The sequence below is a fragment of the Thermobia domestica genome, chromosome 8 (genome assembly GCF_964235325.1).
Source record: "Thermobia domestica chromosome 8, izTheDome1.hap1.1, whole genome shotgun sequence".
Lineage (NCBI taxonomy): Eukaryota > Metazoa > Arthropoda > Insecta > Zygentoma > Lepismatidae > Thermobia > Thermobia domestica.
Genome location: NC_137461.1, coordinates 122350981 through 122369264, shown reverse-complemented (window position 1 = coordinate 122369264; position 18284 = coordinate 122350981). Strand labels below are relative to the sequence as shown.

At 36.9% G+C, this 18284-nt stretch overlaps 1 protein-coding gene across 4 annotated transcripts in view; it reads left to right on the top strand.

Annotated features, from left to right (window-relative positions):
* LOC145693187 (uncharacterized) overlaps positions 1-11814 on the top strand; it is a 50611-nt gene extending 38797 nt beyond the window's left edge. For all 4 annotated transcript variants that reach the window (XM_081768958.1, XM_081768960.1, XM_081768957.1 and 1 more), the window contains one exon: positions 11170-11814. In XM_081768958.1, the coding sequence (XP_081625084.1) occupies positions 11170-11472 (303 nt within the window). In that variant the 3' untranslated portion in view covers positions 11473-11814. The remainder of the gene's footprint in view (positions 1-11169) is intronic.
* The last annotated feature ends 6470 nt before the right edge of the window (positions 11815-18284 follow it).

Below are 18284 nucleotides of genomic sequence, written 5' to 3'. Positions count from 1 at the left end.
CCTATTAAAAGTCAAACTATGATATAATTTTACATATTACTCATCTAATAATCATGTTTTGTAAGAAACAAATATAATGCATTGACTCAGGGACGTATCCAGCGTGAGGTCCTGGAAGCTGTCCCTTTCCAGACCTCAAACACTTTTTAATAAACCTACTTTTTTCCTTTTGAGGTTCTTTTATATCAGATTACTTTGAGTCAGTGTTCAAACTGTGGGCAATGCGTTGTTGTTATAATTCTAACAAGTAACACTTCTCCAGTGTAACACTCCGATTTTGATAAAATTTGGCAGGTAGATACTACACATAAAGTAAACAAATAAGTGCTTTTTTATTTTTTGTGGAAAAACGGTTTTAGGGGGCAAAAGCCCTCACCAAAAATTTTAAAAGTTGACGCCCGAAAGGCAAAAACAAGTGGACCAAAGTGAACGAAATTGTGCACAGATATTGCAGACGTAAAATTAGGGAATACGTATTTTGTATTTTCCTGGAAAAAACGGTTAGGTGGGGCACAGACACCTCCAAACCTTTGATCATGAAATATCAAAAGTGCTAGTAACATGTAAGATGTGTGTAAAGGACATGAAGAATTGCAACGACACTTTGTGTATAAACAATACGCAAAAAATAAACGAATACGGTTTTTGATTATTTTCTGCGGAAAAACGGTTCTAGGGGAAAAAGCCCCCACCCAAAATTTTGAAAGTTGACACCTGAAAGGCAAGAAAAAGTGAACCGAAGTGAATGAAATTGTGCATAGATATTTTAGACGAAAAATGAGGGAATACGGGTTTCGTATTTTCCTGGAAAAAGCGGTTAGGTGGGGCACAGACTCCTCAAAACCTTTGATCATGAAATAACAAAAGTGCTAATAACAGTATGTCAGAAGTGCCCAAATTTACATGAAGAATCGGAACAAAACTTTGTGTTAGGACAATAAGCAAAAAATAAACAAATACGGCTTTTTTTATTTCCTGTGAAAAAAACGGTCTTAGGGGGCAAAAGGTCCTACCCAGAATTTTGAAATTTGACGCCCGAAAGGGAAGAAGAAATCGACCGAACTGAATGAAATTGTTCACAAATGTTGTAGAGGTAAGATTAGGGATGCATTCGAGTCGAGTCGAGTCGAGATTTAAGCCTGTCTCGACTCGTCTCGAGAAAATGTTGTCTCGACTCGTGTCTCGACTCGAAAATATGTTTCTGTCTCGACTCGTGTCTCGACTCGACAGTCCCTGTCTCGACTCGACTCGAATTCGAGTCGAGACGTCTCAAAATTCGAGTCGAGACAAAATGTACGAGTTAAAATATACGCACACATCAGCCAGACCATCATGACTACCTACCTAATTGTCCGTATGTCGACTTTTGGCATGGATAAAAACGGCGACACGTCTTGGCATACACGCAATGATCCTTGATAGGTCGCTGGAGAGAGCTGGCACCACATGTGCTCACTCAGGTTACCTAATTTCCGTAAATTCCGGGAAGGGGGGCGATGTGCTCTGACGTCACGTTCAATCACATCCCACAAGGGACATCACTCAAATGTCCGGCTCCAATTTCAATGAAACTTTTTTTGCTGATAGAAGGCATGTATGCATCATTACTTGTGATGACAAATTTTTGCCATGGTGCATGTTTTCTATTTTTTTAAATAACTTTTAAGAGTTGTGATGTGGTTATTAGAGATTACTACAGAAGTCCCTTACTACCCTTTGTAAACGGAGCGTTAATGAAGAAAAGTGAAGAAAAACCATGTGGATACATATAAGTCCTGGGGGGGAAGTCGTATGGTAGATATGGCCTTGATGGCAGCCATCTTGAAATCCACCATTTTGAATTAAGGTCAAGTTTTCAAAATGGGAATAGGGTAATATGATACATAATTTCGGGCTAGAATTTAATTAGAAAAATAATGGTGAGGTTAGTTTTAAGATACACCCATTTGGGGGAAAGTTACCGGCATATTAATTGTTTTTACTTACTGTGTGCGTAAGTCCCTTCTTACTTTCGTCTCAAGACCTGTAAATCGATCGCAACGGCAGAGCCCGGTTTCGCACTAGTGTTTAGAAATCTTTAAACTCACTTGAGGCAATATTTGTGGATTATTGTATTGTATTTTGCCTTTAATTAAATTTGAACCCACTTCATGATCTTGTGTAAAGTATCACTAAAAGAGAATTTCTGTTTTTATGGAGAACGTAAGCATGGCAATTATAAAAGGTGAGTAAGGTGCGTATGTATTTATAAGAAAGTCTTTTGTGGTTCCGCCAACCTATTCTTTAGTTGTTTTTTTTTTCAAAATACTCATATCTCATAAATAAAAGAGCTATTATAAAAGAGCTAATATAAAGACTTACCACTATTCTTTAATACTTATAAAATTTTGTTTATTGTAAAAGCACTGGCGAGATATTTCTTAACGCCCACTAAAATTATGGTGGAGCTCCTTCGTGGCTAACGGTTAGCATACTTGCCTTTGGCGTGGGAAACCTGGGCTTGATTCCCGGTGGGAGTTCATGTGGTTCGGATTCCACGTTAATCAGTAGGTCCACGTCTCACATAACCTCGCTGCTGAACGGGACGTTAAACTCAGAATCAATTCAACTCAAAATTATGGTTTTGACTTTATTATGATGTTATTAGTTTAAACGCCCAACTGCCCAGTAATTATAAACATTGACTACATTATAAAATTGTAATTTTTGACGACTAAAATATCAGAAATTAAAGATTATTCTTTGGGTTTTGGAACATTTTGAAAAACGTGAAAAACTGGTACTGCACCGATACAACACACCTTTTGGATTTTTCATAACATGTCTTACATAGCTTTGGTTCGATTCTCAACACGGACTGCAACTACCCGTTAAATTGTGCATCCGAAAGGCATTCTTTGTTAAACCTCGCTTATCACCGCTCATCTTAATAATATATATAACTTCACCGCGAAGCAAATGTTGCATTTCTCTCTTTCATCCTAACACAAAACAAAATTAACCACAGCTGTGACACGAAGGAGCTATTTCGAAAAGAAACAAGCTGTGCTTCATAGAGATGTGTACCAAATGATAGAAGTATAAAGTATTGTTTTCTTTCCTGTTTATTGATATCAGTTGGTGTTCTTAATGAGTTTACTCATTAGTTTAGAAAGAGTATATATGGAATTTGGACATAAGTTGTACGTATTCTCCTGAAAAATTGATGAGACCAGAAAAGTTATAAGGACAGATGGAATAGGTTTAAGCGCATCTACGTGACTTTATCAAATATTTATTCTCCGTAATGGTACCACGCGGAAAACTTGGTATAGGCCTACTTTTATCTTTGCCTCCCTCTGTTAGCTGTTTCGTATCATATATATCGGATGGTTTTGATATTTCTTCTGATCATTAAAACAACAATGGTACCTGTGTGCGTGCAGAAATGCAAAAGCACAAGATAACTTCCTATTTGTTTTGGAAACAACAAACCCATTTCACGTGTGCGAGAGAAATTGAGCACAGCGAGATCGGGTGTTTACTCACGGTCAGTTCGCAGCAGGAGTCCATGGTAAAAGATTTGGCTATCTCGAAAACACTCGCAAAACCTTACAAATACAAAAGACTGCGCTTCAAAGAAAGTTTAGACACAGATGTTTCAATTTTCTTTTAGCATCTTTCTTCAGCAAAAGAGTCGGTTCATTGTATTAGAAAAAGGGAAGGGAGAAAGGGTGAATTTATATTTTAAGTGGGGGGTAACGTTGTAAGTAGTATAAACAATACATACCGCTTCCGACTCTGTACTGAAGCACTTCCTTTAGCGGTATATCACTAGATCTATCCTGACCCTCATCCCACCTCAAGTTGTAAAGTAGAAAGGGACAGAAGTATTCAACATGACTGCGCACTTGAGTTTCACAATACGAAAACCAGTGAGCAAGTAAACAGTCTTTTGTAGGATCGTGTTTTACTTCTTGAATTTATTTTTGAACATTTCTGTGAATTCAACAACAGAACGCAGTAGAAATACGGACTAGTTTTTACTCCAACCATTACTTTCGCTCCAACCCAGGGATGCCACATTTATGATTTCGTACTAGATTAAGTGATTTTACTATTGAACTAGTGATCTAGTACGTAATTTGGGTAAATAGGCACATTCTAGTGATTTTTTTTGCATTTTTTTTCTGCTGCAGACAAATGAGAAGGAAATGGTTCTTAAAATAAAAGGAAGAAGTATATTGCAGTTCAAAACAAATGTAGAAACCTTAAATTATTTTTTCTTTTCCCTCTGACTGAATGAAACCCCTGCTGTGTAACGACCTTAGGTAAACAACGGCTATCTTTGGTCCGCTACCTCCTTTTGTTAGCCGACATGAGATGGGTTACTTTCTTTTCTGGAAGAAAGTGAAGAAATAATTATCCAGTACATTTACGTTTTGTCAGGCACACAGGCGCAGTCTGTACTTGTTTCCTAACGAATTTTAGCAACATAACATAAATGAAACATATGTACCACAAAATAGAGGCAGTACAAACGGAAATTTTCATCTGTGACACATTTGATGAGAAATATAGTTAGATATCACGTGCAAGCAATCTAAACATGTCCTATCCTGTAATTCTATTCGTATGTTTATGTAGGTGAGACTGAGAAATCAAGAAACAATAATAACTTGTTTTCTTCCAGGGGAAAAATCTAAATGTGAAGGGGTGTTACACTGGGACTTTAATTGCGTCCTTTGTACAAGATTAACAAGTAATAGCAATTTTTTAATTTATTTTAGTTCTTGGGGATAGGAAGATGGAAGCGAACCCTCGTAAGGACCTCTGCAAGGAAACATGAATACTATCCGCCACTGTTTGTTACATTACACAAAATAGTTTTATATATATATATATATATATATATATTGAGTTTTAGTCAGGGTTTTCATTCTGCAGGAGAGGGGGGATAGTAATACCTGACGAACATTTTCTATTCTCAGAGTGTTGTAATGATAGCATTTCCTCCATTATAACTTGGCCAAGCTAGTTGCATTATATGTAAGGATTAAGTTAGCCTAAAAAGCTTAAATTTCTATGGCTGTTTTACTCTGTACCCATGTTTCTCATTTTCGGTCTACGGGACTCTGTGTCCGGAAATTTTCGATGGCTTCCAAGTCGGAAAACAAGTGTATCAAAGGCATATATATTATATCTATGGTTATATGAGGCATGGATCTACAGTTTAAAGTGGGATACCGGTAACAACTTCATGAGCTTCCACCGTAAATCGAACCAGAGTCTCCCGCGATCAAGGCGTATGTGTTAACCATACAGCCACGAGGAAATTCACATAAGCACACACACATATATATTGTTTAGTTGATTTTGACTTCACCGTCTCTTTCAGCAGCGAGGATATATGAATTGTAGACCTACTGATTAACGTGGAATCCGAACTACATGAGCTCGCGCCGGGAATTGAACCCGAGTCTTTCACGGCAAAGACGCGTACACTAGCCGCGGAGTTCACACACACACACAGAATCAGAGTTCTCACACACCAAGGGTGAGAGCTTTGCCACTGAGTCACAGCAGCCACGGGGCTAGGTCGAGTCCACTTTACGTTCATAGTTTCTTAGTACATAAATGTTACGATTATGAAATAGATTTTCCTTAATGAGCTGCATAAAAACAAAAGCTTTCGAAATGCATTAAACAATTAGCTCGATTTGAGTGTGAACTTAAATTTATATCAGAGTGTAAATACGGATACGCACCAAAGCTCGAAAACTTAATTCACTATTTCTCCTATATAGTCAGCATGTATCAAGCAATCGTTAAGCTTTTATTTGAGAGGATGGAAATCGAAGGCCCCTGAACAACTATGTTACTAATGTGCGGAATGTATTTATCTTACAGTGAACTGCTTTGATGCCAAATGGCCCAACTCCAAAATTGAAATTTTCCAGAAGTGAAAGTTGAAGTTCAATATCTCAGGAACAATCCATATTTCTTTTATGTTGGGAACCAAAACCATAACTACTGTATGTAGTTGATTGTTTTATAACTTAGTGTTTACAAAAATCCTTTTAAAAAATACCTATTCATAGAAGTGAATGGTACTTACCTGTACTAGTTCTTGGCATCCAAGCAGTCCATTTATTGTAATACTAGCTTAATATACCCATTCTTCGCATGGGGGCTGTATTTGGAAGTCAACACCTGTGGAAGTATCACCATTCATTTCAGTGACCGCGAAAACTATGAATTTGACACTAGTATCAATCAATATGGGCTATTTATACATGTCTTGGTATTCCTCACCCGCTGACACCCGGCCCGCATACAGTAGTAGCTGAATTTGCAAGTCATCGCTGATGGAAGTGTCACCATTTATCTCAGCGACCGTGAAAACTATGGATTTGACCCTAATGTCGATCAATTTGGATTACTTTTACTACATGTCTCGCTAAACGCCCCCCTGAGACACCCTGGTTCCAATTTTGACAAAAACGCTTCGCCTTAGACTGGGACCTGGACCAAGGTATCCGTGACCAAAATTTGGTAACTCTCGGTCAACTTGTCTGGTCCCCAGGTCGTCCCAGTAAACGTCCCCCTCGAGACCCCCCTGGTTCGAAATTTAAAAAAACGCTTCATCTTGATCTGGGGCCTGTACTAAGGTACCCGTGACCAAATTTTGGGAACTCTCGGTTCACTCGTCTGGTCCCCAGGTCGCACACAGACAGACAGACAAACACACAAACAAACTCTTTATTTTATTTATATTAGATAAGATGTACTATGTAAAATAGTCTCGTATCATAATATGTGATTTACAACAAATGTTACATTATATATTATCCGTAGCTCGTGATATGCTGCAACATATTAAAGCCTCAGAATAGTTGGGCAAGCGAATAATCCAGAAGTTACGTAACCCTATTGCGTTCATGGGAACGAAAACACAATAATTATAACTATGCTAAATTACTATAGACTACCAACTGCTCATTCAGAGAATTTATGAAGTTCACTTTATCGCAATAGTTTTATACAAACTAGAATTAGACTACGGATAATAGTTTTATACAAACTAGATAATCAATTATTATTATTATTATCATTATATTTGCAGTACAACCAAATACAACGACATTAACTATTAGTTCTAATTAACTGAATTGAGCTTAAAATTAAATCTTGATCTTTAAAGATTAACTATTAATTTTATGCGTTCTGTACCTTTCTGAAGGAATAAAAGCTGGAATTGGTTTCAAGGCTGTTTCTGAATGAATATTTTCTTCAAAATAATATTAAAAATTATAGAAAGATTTTCGAGACATTCGAGTCGAGTCGAGATTTTTAAGAGCCGTCTCGACTCGACTCGTGTCTCGACTCGAATTTTCGAGTCGAGAAATACGTTTGTCTCGACTCGTCTCGAATTTTACAAAGTGTGTCTCGACTCGAATCTCGACTCGAATTCGAGTCGAGTCGAGTCGAGATTCGAGACATGTCTCGACTCGAGCGCATCCCTAGGTAAGATGAGGGAATATGTGTTTCGTATTTTCCTGAAAAGAAAAATACTGTTGAGTGGACCGTGGTGTTGAGTGTCGGAAGGAGTGGACCGAAGCCAATGAAATTGTCTATAGATATTGGATATGATAAATAAAGCCTCTCCTGTTTCACAAGTGTCTCCATCAGATTTATTCAAATTTGGCAGATCAACAACAATCACAAACAGTATAGCGTATTTTATAGTATTTCACGAGGCAACTTTAACCCTTACAATGATTTTCCGCATAAACAAAAACACGTGCCGATTAATTTCCTGTTTGCTGTTGATGTGCCAAAATTGATAGGGACATCTTAAAAACACGAAAGTCCTTATTTTATATACAGTCTATACAATATCTACACACAATTTCATTTGCTTCGGTCCACTCCTTCCTGCACTTTTACGGTAATATTTTTTTTTTCGGAGTGGCTCTAGGCTCCAACACTGTTTTTCCGTACAAATTAAAACACATTTCATTTATTGTTTTGCAAATTGTCCCTATACGAAGTTTCGTTGCAATTCTCCATACTCTTTAGGAACTTCTGACGTATACTTATTTGCACTTTTGATATTTCGTAATAACCAGCTAAGAAGATCCGTGCCCCACTCAACCGTTTTTTTTTCAGGAAAATACGAAACACAATTACCTCAATTTACGTCTGGAATATGTGTGCACGATTTCATCCAATTCGGTGCACTTCTTGTTGCCTTTTTGGCCTCAAATTTCAAAATTTTGGGTGGGGAATTCTTCCCCCTAAAACCATTTTTTCGCAGAAAAAAAAACCGTATTCGTTTGTTTTTTGTGTATTGTCCCTACACAATGGGTCGTTCCAATTCTTCATGTCCTTTAAGCACTTCTGACATACTGTTATTAGCACTTTTGATATTTCACGATCAAAGTTTTGGAGGGGTCTGTGTCTCACCCAAACGTTTTTCTTTTCTTTTTTCCAGGAAAATACAAAACCCGTATTCCCTCATTTTACGTCTACAATATTTGGGCACAATTTCTTTCATTTAGATTCACTTCTTCTTGCCTTTCGGGCATCAACATTCAAAATTTTGGATGGGGGCTTTTGCCCCCAAAAGCCATTTTTTCGCCAGAAAATAAAAAAAAAAAAAACAGGTATTCGTTTAGTTTTTGCGTATCGTATATACACAAAGTGTCTTTGGAATTCTTCGTCCTTTACACACATCTGACATATTGTTACTAGCACTTTTGATATTTCATGATCAAAGGTTTGGAGGAGTCTGTGCCCCACCTAACCGTTTTTTCCAGGAAAATACAAAACACGTATTCCTTCATTTTACGTCTGCCATATCTGTGCACAATTTCGTTCACTTTGGTCCACTTGTTTTTGCCCTTCGGGCGTCAATTTTCAAAATTTTGGGTGGGGGCTTTTGCCCCCTAAAATCGTTTTTCCGCAGAAAAAAAGAAACATGTATTCGTTTATTTTATGTGTAGTATCTACCTGCCAAATTTTATCAAAATCGGAGTGTTACTTGTAAGAATATACCGTAATGCCATTGAAACCAGGTGGAATTAAAGCACACTTTTAAATGGGATTATAATTTCGTTTCCGTTTTGTTTATAACATTACTGTATTAGAACGATTCACTCATAGCCATTTGCTATTTTTTATGTGATATACGTAGCAGACAGTTTTCCTTACATGTCTCTAGAAAATATTTTTTGATTTCGTTTGTGTTACAATGCAGTTTGACCGGTTCATAAATGAAAAGTAATAAACGTTTAAGAGAAATACAGAACTGTTGCATTGTTATTATTATTATTATTATTATTATATTATTATTATTATTATTATTATTATTATTATTATTATTATTATTATTATTATTATTATTATTATTATTATTATTATTGATATTTTTGAAACATTAGAATTACATGTTTACGAGAATTCGTGCCTCCGAAAAGAAAAGCTGGATACGTGCCTGCAGTGAATGATAGACGTATGAGTCATGGTATAGACGGGCGTGCTAGGCGATCGAGTCCGGAGCATCGAAAACAGACCACAACTTGCAGTTCTTCTTGCCAATTGATGCTGCTTTTTACCTGCTATGGTATGTCGGATAATAATGTGGAATAAACGAAGGTCGAGACCATGGCGTATTGGTGTTTCATGCACCTAAACCTGTAAAATATTTGTGCCGAAAACATCTTTCACTCACTAGCTAAATTTGTGGGTATGATCGCACATCTTCCCTTATAAAGTGTAGTCTTATAAAGAATATATATAGCATGCTAAAAACCTAAAGACCAAATTCAATAATTTTCTATAGTTTTCTTTTTTAACAACGGGAAACTTGTTTAATTCATCACGATTAATCACGTTTGATACTAAGATGTCTGTTTCTGTCTATATATATTTTTCATACTTTATTGGAGACAATTTTTTTTTTCAAGAAAAGAGGATGATAAAAGAAGCTATACAACAGCATACACTAATTCTAAATAAATACGTCATCAGAAAAAACAAAAAGTTATTTCATTATTATATTGTGTCGGTTCTTATTAACATAAAAATTATAAACTTTCTACAATGTTTTTTAAAGAAAAAATTGGATGGGATCGCATGGGATTCGATCTGGTGTCAAAACAATATAAGATTTACTAGTCCGCCACTCTACCCACTTGACCACACAGACTACCTTTTGTTGTCTGTCTTTTTCTTAACAAATAAATGCTCATGGCTATAGAGCATGTCACTTCCAAACTTAAGACAACAGTTTTTCTCTTTGTTTCTATACTTCCGTATAACATCTTGGTTACAGAAGCTAATTTATATTTGGTAGACAATTTACACTCTAGATTTAAGCCAATAAATGCAATATATTAGTCCACTTTCCAGTTCCTTGATTCAACTAAAGTTATTCCCTCTGCAATCGTGCTGTGCTACTGCAAAAAATCCCTCGAAAACATTATTGCCAGTATACACAAAACCGAACATAATTTTGTTTTTTGCTTATATTTTTATTATTTTATTATATTTTTTGGAAATATCTCCTTAGATGGATTGCTTTCTATTATCTCCACATGCTAATAACTGAATTTTACCCATAAACATAAGGAAAATGGAATAATTGCGAAAAATCGTGAGTTACAGTATACGCGCAATATTTTTTGCGCATGGGAGTACCTAGTGCATACAACATTACTGCCATAAGGTGTCCTATAAACTTAAACCGTTTATTTTTTCGAACACTCTCCTGAATTGCACTTTGCTTGTTTTGTCTAAGCCTTAATTGTAAGTTTTTCCTCAGTTGAAAGCTGGGCATTTTTTTTTGTAAGTTATTTACAGAAGTCATGATATGCAATTCATTCAAAATTTGTAGGTTATGTACAGAATTAAAGCACACACAATAAAATTAAATCTAATAACTAATAACCAAAACAGCTGATACAAAAGAGATACTAGTATATTTTTATATTACTACTACTACTACTATATTATTATTATTATTATTATTATTATTATTATTATTATTATTATTATTATTATTATTATTATTATTATTATTATTATTATTATAACTCATTTCTTGCTTTAGGATACACAAAGTAACTACAGAGTTGTTTGCGTGCGTTAATCATAAAATTAACCTATTTTTTGTCTATTCTATAGATATTCGTGGGAGAAGCATCAAGTAATTATTATCCTGGATACTACAACCCAATGTATGGTGGCTACCCTATGTATGCACGTGGTGCCTATGGACGGCCTTATTATGGTAATGGATATTATACCGGATATCCTATGTATGGTGGCTATCCTGCGTACATGTATGGGTATCCTCCTATGATATATCCACAAGAAGCTCAAGACTATGTACCACAGGCGGAAGTAAACAGCCAAGGATACCCATCCGGAACACTTGCAAGCCAAGTTAATACAGGGTCAGGTGTGACTGAAGAAAATAAACATTGATCAATCAATATTACATCAGTCATCTGTTCATTAATAATACTATATTTATAGTTCAATTTGTTAGAATATGCATAATGTGCTCTAATATTATCTACACCACACCAAATACAAGTATAGAAAGCATATGTGGTTTACTTGAACTGAAATAAATATATATATCATTAACGTAATTGAATAATAACATTATTATTCGAGAAAATATATATGTGTCGCTATAAACTTTTATTGGTGTTCTGTCACAGTTAAGTACAAGTAATTTAAAATCAGAACTACATTTTACATTATTTATTTTGTTAATATTATTTTCAGTTTATTCAATTTATTCAGAAATTCAATTAATGTAAAAATTTAATTAAAATTTAATACATTTTAGAGATAGTTTGATTTTGAGTGTGATATCGAGAACCTTATCCAATATATGCCACACGGACACATCCTATTTTCTTTGGATGAAAGTTCAAAATCCGAATCCATCATATTCTGTATACACATTTCTGGCCGAGTATTTTTAAGCTTTATGCGAAGTGAAAGATCAAGAAATAGTAAGCATCAATCTACGTACAATGCTAAAAATTACAAGTGTTGGATATATGACGTTGCTACACATCTTCCAGCTAAAAGGTATTGGCCAGCTATAGTTGTTCGTCGGATGTAGAACCAAGATATGCTGTATTTCAACTGTAATTTCGTCGAAGAGCTGCTATTATACATCATAATTCTTTTCTTTTCTTTCTTTCTTTCTTTTTTTAAAGTTTTAAAGTGCTTCTCCCTTCATAGTATTTCGTGTAAATCATGTCAGATCTATATTTCCGCCAAGGACATTAAAGAAAAGGCAGGGAATTTGAGCTTAGAAACAGTGTTCTTAGAGAGAAATTCTAAATTACAATGCCGGTTGTGATGCAATAATAATAGTTTAGTATAGAAAATAAATATTACTTACCGATTTCTTACTGGATCCTTGCTTGACGACACCACGAGGACGATAGATTGTCACATGTGCAGGACACGGTGCATGCTGGGTAATGTTTGTTGCCGCCGTTGGCTTAATGAGTATTGTAACAAAATTTTTGTCAAGTTTTTCTTTCTTGCATAATTTAATAACTAGTAATAGTTCGAAGAGAGGGCAGAATAGGATCAACTTTCAAGATGACACTGAAATATTTTTTTTTGATAACAAAAAACGCCTTTTTTTTTTTTACAAAGGATTAAAACGGGAACATCCTATTTCAAAATGTACTTCAAGTAATGGCATAATTATCTATGAGTACACGTTTCTTACTTTGAGATATAAATTTAAAAAAAAAAATGTAGTAAAATTTAAAGACGGCAGATCTATACAAGTAATCATACAATCACCTTATAAATGTTCAGATCGATATCAGAAAATTTCGTCTGAATCTCTCAGTTGTGTAACCCATTTTGATTATTCAGGTAACTTTTGTATTCTTTTAGTTATAGAAAGAAACAGAACATTGCTTTCGTTAATTGAAGGTACATGTAAATTACAACCTATGTACAGCTTACGTTTGTTATTTGATAAGTAACTCCACGGAAATTAAATATGAAAAAAGGAGCTGGAACGTGGCTATGTGGCTAGCGTTCGCGCTTTGAGTAGGGAGATTCATTTTCGATTTCTAGAGGAAGTTCATGTGACTCAGATCTCACGCTAAGATATGAGTCCACGTCTCATATAGCCTCATTGCTGAAAAGGGAAGCTAAACTCCTAACCAACCATAACAACAACACAATATTAAAATACACAAAAATCGAGTAACTACAACAGGGCTACAATAGGGCCCAGGTAAAAGACGAAATAAGAACAACGCAACTTGGTGTGAATTATAACATCAAAATTGGTTTCACAAGGCATATAAAACCAACCAATGACGTACGAATGTGGAAACGCTAAATTTATGATTAGGACGTCTCTTTACTTCAGACGTAACTTTAGCTTTAGAAGCTTCAGAGAACGTTATGTCACAGTATAAAGATGTTTTTGACACCTCTCTGCACAATGAATATTTTAATCCAAAATTTTACCTGCAACTTCTAACCGCGGACGGCGACAAAGCAGTAAATTTGTCATATTATGTCAACTTCGCTTTTTCTAAACTTTGAGGTGTAATACAGCTCAGGAGAACGCTTTTTCTCCACTTTGAGATGTAATGCACCGCTATTCTGCATCTGCACCACAGCGCATTACACAATATTTTTAAGTGTGGATGACATGTATTGTGGTTTGTAGCTTATGATTTTAAACAACAAAGAAAATCTTTCTCGATTCGAAATAAATAAACAACGCATTGATTTTTTTCAAGTGACCTGTAAGCTAAAGTATGTCTAAAAAAACGTAAGTTTAATATTTTTTTCCAAATCCAGCAGAATATAACCGGTTATAGAGTGATTTGAAGTAGAAACAGCAACAGGTAATATATAGACATATTTATTTGTTTGTGTTGTGGCAGGAAGCAAAAAATTATTATAAAGCAGTAATTTCAAGTTTGAGATCGGGAGAAACTTTCTCTTCCTCCACCATAGAAACGAAATAACCTGAAATATATTTAAAAAAAAATAAACTCGTTAAAATTTCATGTTTTCATTAAATCCTGTAATTATGAATCTCAGATATGTCTGAATTTCCCTTAAACAAGAATGAATTTCTGATTGTTATAACTGAATATCAAGTTGGGAGAATATAGTTGGGATTTTGTTTGTGACATACGGTAAATCAAAGTATCAGCACACTTTGATGCTAGTGGTCTACTGGTCCACGCTTAGTTGCATGCATGAAGAGCATGCCCGCGACCGTTCGGCCTATTTGATGGGTGGGTACCGCTCAAATTTATCGCACCCCGCCCGTAGTTCCTCAATACTTTATTGATTGCTCGTCTACATGGTGCACCGTCAGAATTTGTCCCCTAATTCTGACTCGCCTAAGCGATGTAGCCCCTATTCTCTGAGGGAGTCGGTTACGCCCACTGCGCGGCCAGACCGAAGTCCTGAGTGCCTACCAGTTGACCTACTGGTTGAGGCAGACTGCTAGCGAGCCAGTCCTACCATGCTCTGCAGGCATGGCGCCCGAGCGTTATAAGGCAAGCTCACCTCCCGCCCGGGTTCACCGTTACCCAGATTCCTGGGATTGGCTCCCACAAGCCACCGAATCCCACGGTATGACCACAGCCCGGCAGAGTCCAACCCAATCCGTAGCCCCAGGCAATGCCCGGGGGGGGGCTTGTTCAATCCCGGCCCTGTTTACCTCTATCGTTCAACTGGCAACCGCCTTGTCGTGTAGAGGTACCACGCACACGTCGGGATACTCCCGTATCTCATTCCGGACCCAATAGTACGTGTTAAGTCACCATTTGAGTTTGGTGCCAGCCCATATCCTACAGAGTTTCCTCCCTTTGGCAGCATCAGAACCGTTACCCAGATTCCTGGGATTGGCCCCTCTCCCACCTCCGTTTGGTCCCTCCACAGGCAGGAATCAGACACTTCCCCCGGTAGGGTCGTCCAAGCAATACGGGACTTCCTCTATTTACGGTAGAGGTACACCGTACATTACCAGAACTAATGACTGATGTAGACCGTTTGCTCAAGGCAGAAATTGTCATTTGGGAGCCGTGTCTCCCTAGGGAGCCGTGTCTCCAATGGTAGGCCCGCCCAAACAATACGGAGCTACCTATCTTCAACGTGTTTATGTACCACATACACCTTGTAGCTAAGCTACTTGCCCGAATCCCAATGGTACGTGTAAGCCACCATTAGAAGGGGACACCCACATTCTTCCTTCGGTAGGGTCTTTCAAACGATGAGGAAATACCTCTTCTTACGTGAGAGGTCAACTGTACATTACCAGACCCAATGGCTGATGTAGACTGTCTACCTTTAAAGACAATGGCCATTTGGGAGCGGCGGCTCTCCTGGTATTGTCGTGGCTCCTGCACCCAGTACCTCTACTGGGACGAAGGAATGACCCACTTCCTCAGCGCTTCTGAGGCACGAGTATGCGTTAGGATACTAGGTATCCCATCCCGGATCCAAGAGAACGCATTACACTCTCTTTGAGGGCAGTACCTACATCATCCTCCCGGTAGGACGCTGGATCCTCCCACACTCTTGGACACATCAGCTACCTCCTCTTTTTAGCGTGTTGGGGTACCACACAGCCTTATCTCCCGAACCCAAGGGCACGGCCTAGTTGCCCATTTCGGGGGATACCAAAAGGCTCACCCCCGCCGGTAGGTACGGCAGCTAAAGACTACCTACCCCACAGAGGACGTGATGGGGTCACACGCACTCTCTCAGATCCAATGGCACGAGTTAGTCGCCCATTTCGGAGGATGCCCGAAGGCTCTGCTCCGCCGGTAGGTTGTAGTCTCGCTAGGAAGCGTGTAACTTCAGACGCTACGTGCCCTTTCACGAGACGCCCGATCTCCCCCAGTGGCACACTGGCCACAATGCATGCCACAGGATCTCAGCCAGTGGGGGTCCCCTCCCCCTTTCTCAGCACGGGCTTGGGACCGGGGAGCGATAGAAGCAACCTAGCTAATGTTTCAGCAGTAGGAAAATGATAGTCTTACAAAATAAGTTATCTAGAAGTTCAAATTACCCACATACGTTGTTTCACATGAAATTTCTTGTTAATGAAGTAGTGGAAGTCAACTGACGTGCAAGTAAAAGAGAAGAGAAAGTATTAGTTATTATAATAAGAAGTATAAATATAATGATATAAGATATAAAAGAATAATGTCAAGTCAATACGAATGAAGGAAAAAGTATAAACATATAGTTATAATAGAAAAGTATTGTGCAATAATTATGAAGCAGAAAAAACTCTCCTACTTACCACTCATCTAAACAGATCTCCAAAGGACACGTCGTGTGGAATCTATGAAAACAAAAGCAGAAATATTAAATACAATAATAAACTAGAAAAATAAAGTAACTAGGATAAATGCTACTAACTACATGATAATACTATGTACCTTCTATATTCAAATAATGTACCTAACCTAAATAAAATACTGTAATACATTATAATCATAATTCAACCACCTTCAATTTCAGAAAACGATTATTGGAGGATGAATTGTATGCTTACTGTAAAACCACGAATGTATTTGTATTGCGACCGATATGTTTCATATAAAAATCTTCTTTCAAAGTCACAAAATTATGGAATAAGAGGTATAGCGTCCAAATGGTTTAAATCGTATCTGGAAAATTGGCAGTAAATAGTAGAAATTACATACGATAACAGAGAAACAAACGAAAATACATATCACATATCGGAGAAACAAGAAATATCTTGTGGAGTGCCACAAGCATCCGTATTAAGGCCATTAATATTTTTGATATACATTAACGACCTACCAAGTAATATTGCTCCAGCAGAAGTATCCCTTTATGCAGATGACGCTGATATTATAATAAAAGGGAAAACAAATTATTATCTTGAAGGTAATGTAAATGAAATCCTTTGTAAACTATCTCACTGGATTCAAGAAAAGTCTTTAATATTGAAAAGACACATGCAATTAATTTTCATCACATGCGCAATAAACGTGCACAGCATGTGGATATTGTAATTGAAAATAACGAAATAGACTTTGTGAAATCAACCAAGTTTTTAGAAATTTGGATGGATGAAAATTTCTCCTGGGATATGCATAGCTTAGTAAAAAATTAAATCAGATTTATTTCTCAAAGTACTTAAAGACGTGTTACAAGATTCTATTTTAAAAACAATTTACTTTTGATTATGCAAGTCGATTTTGACATTATATTTTGGGGAAACACACACTAAGCCAAAGTAATTTTTACAATACAGAAACAAATAATAAGAATGATGGCAACTGCTAAACCAAAAGATCACTGCAAACCAATATTTTTTTTAAAAAAAAAACTTCGCATACTCTCAGTACCCTGTTTGTATATCTTAAATTTACCTATATCTGTAAAGAGACACCTAGAGGGTAACTTTACGCGAGTAGAAGAACAACCTAATCATGATACAAGAAACAAATAAAATTTTTCTATTCTAGTACACAGAACTGTATTATATTTAAAAGAGTGTAAATACGCAGGTATCAATCATGCATTACAACAAGCTTCCCAAATATATCGCAATGACTTTATAGGTGAAGACCAAATGACGGTCCGGGCGAGTCTTTTCCCTTCACCAATTTTATTACTAAGTTCTAATTACAAATGTCTTTGATTACAAAGAGTAAATAGTGTCTACCTTCTTATTTGACCAGATGAAGGGAGACTGGTGTTTTGCACGGTGCTCCTTCTCTCAAAGCAGTCTCCAAGGCACCTGCAAGGTTCTGGTGAGTCTTGAAGGAAAGTCCCCTCAGCCCATGGCAGCTTCGTGAATCTTGGTTGTAGACCCTAGTCTAATACCAACCGCGGGTTAAGGAAAGGTGTACAGTGGGTCACAGAAATTCTTGATGTACAAAATCCGTGAGATAGGCAACCCAACTAACTCATGTTCCAAGATTAATTAAGCCTGGTAGTAGCTAGCACAGCAGCGTGAAGTTGGCCCCAACTGTTAAAAGTACAAATCGTAAAGAGTGTTATCGTTCAGAAATGGAGCTTAACGCTGGCTGATGAAATTACAAAAGGGAGTCTTTGGATACTTGTACTCACAGTACTTCTTGTTTGTATGATACACACGTAAAACTATACACAACCATTTGAAAACATATACGGATATCAGAGGCGCTGATGAGAAGATAACAGTTGGGGGACTTAGTTAATCTTCGCGTATCAAATAATATACAGATAGATTATGCGGTATATATGGTAGA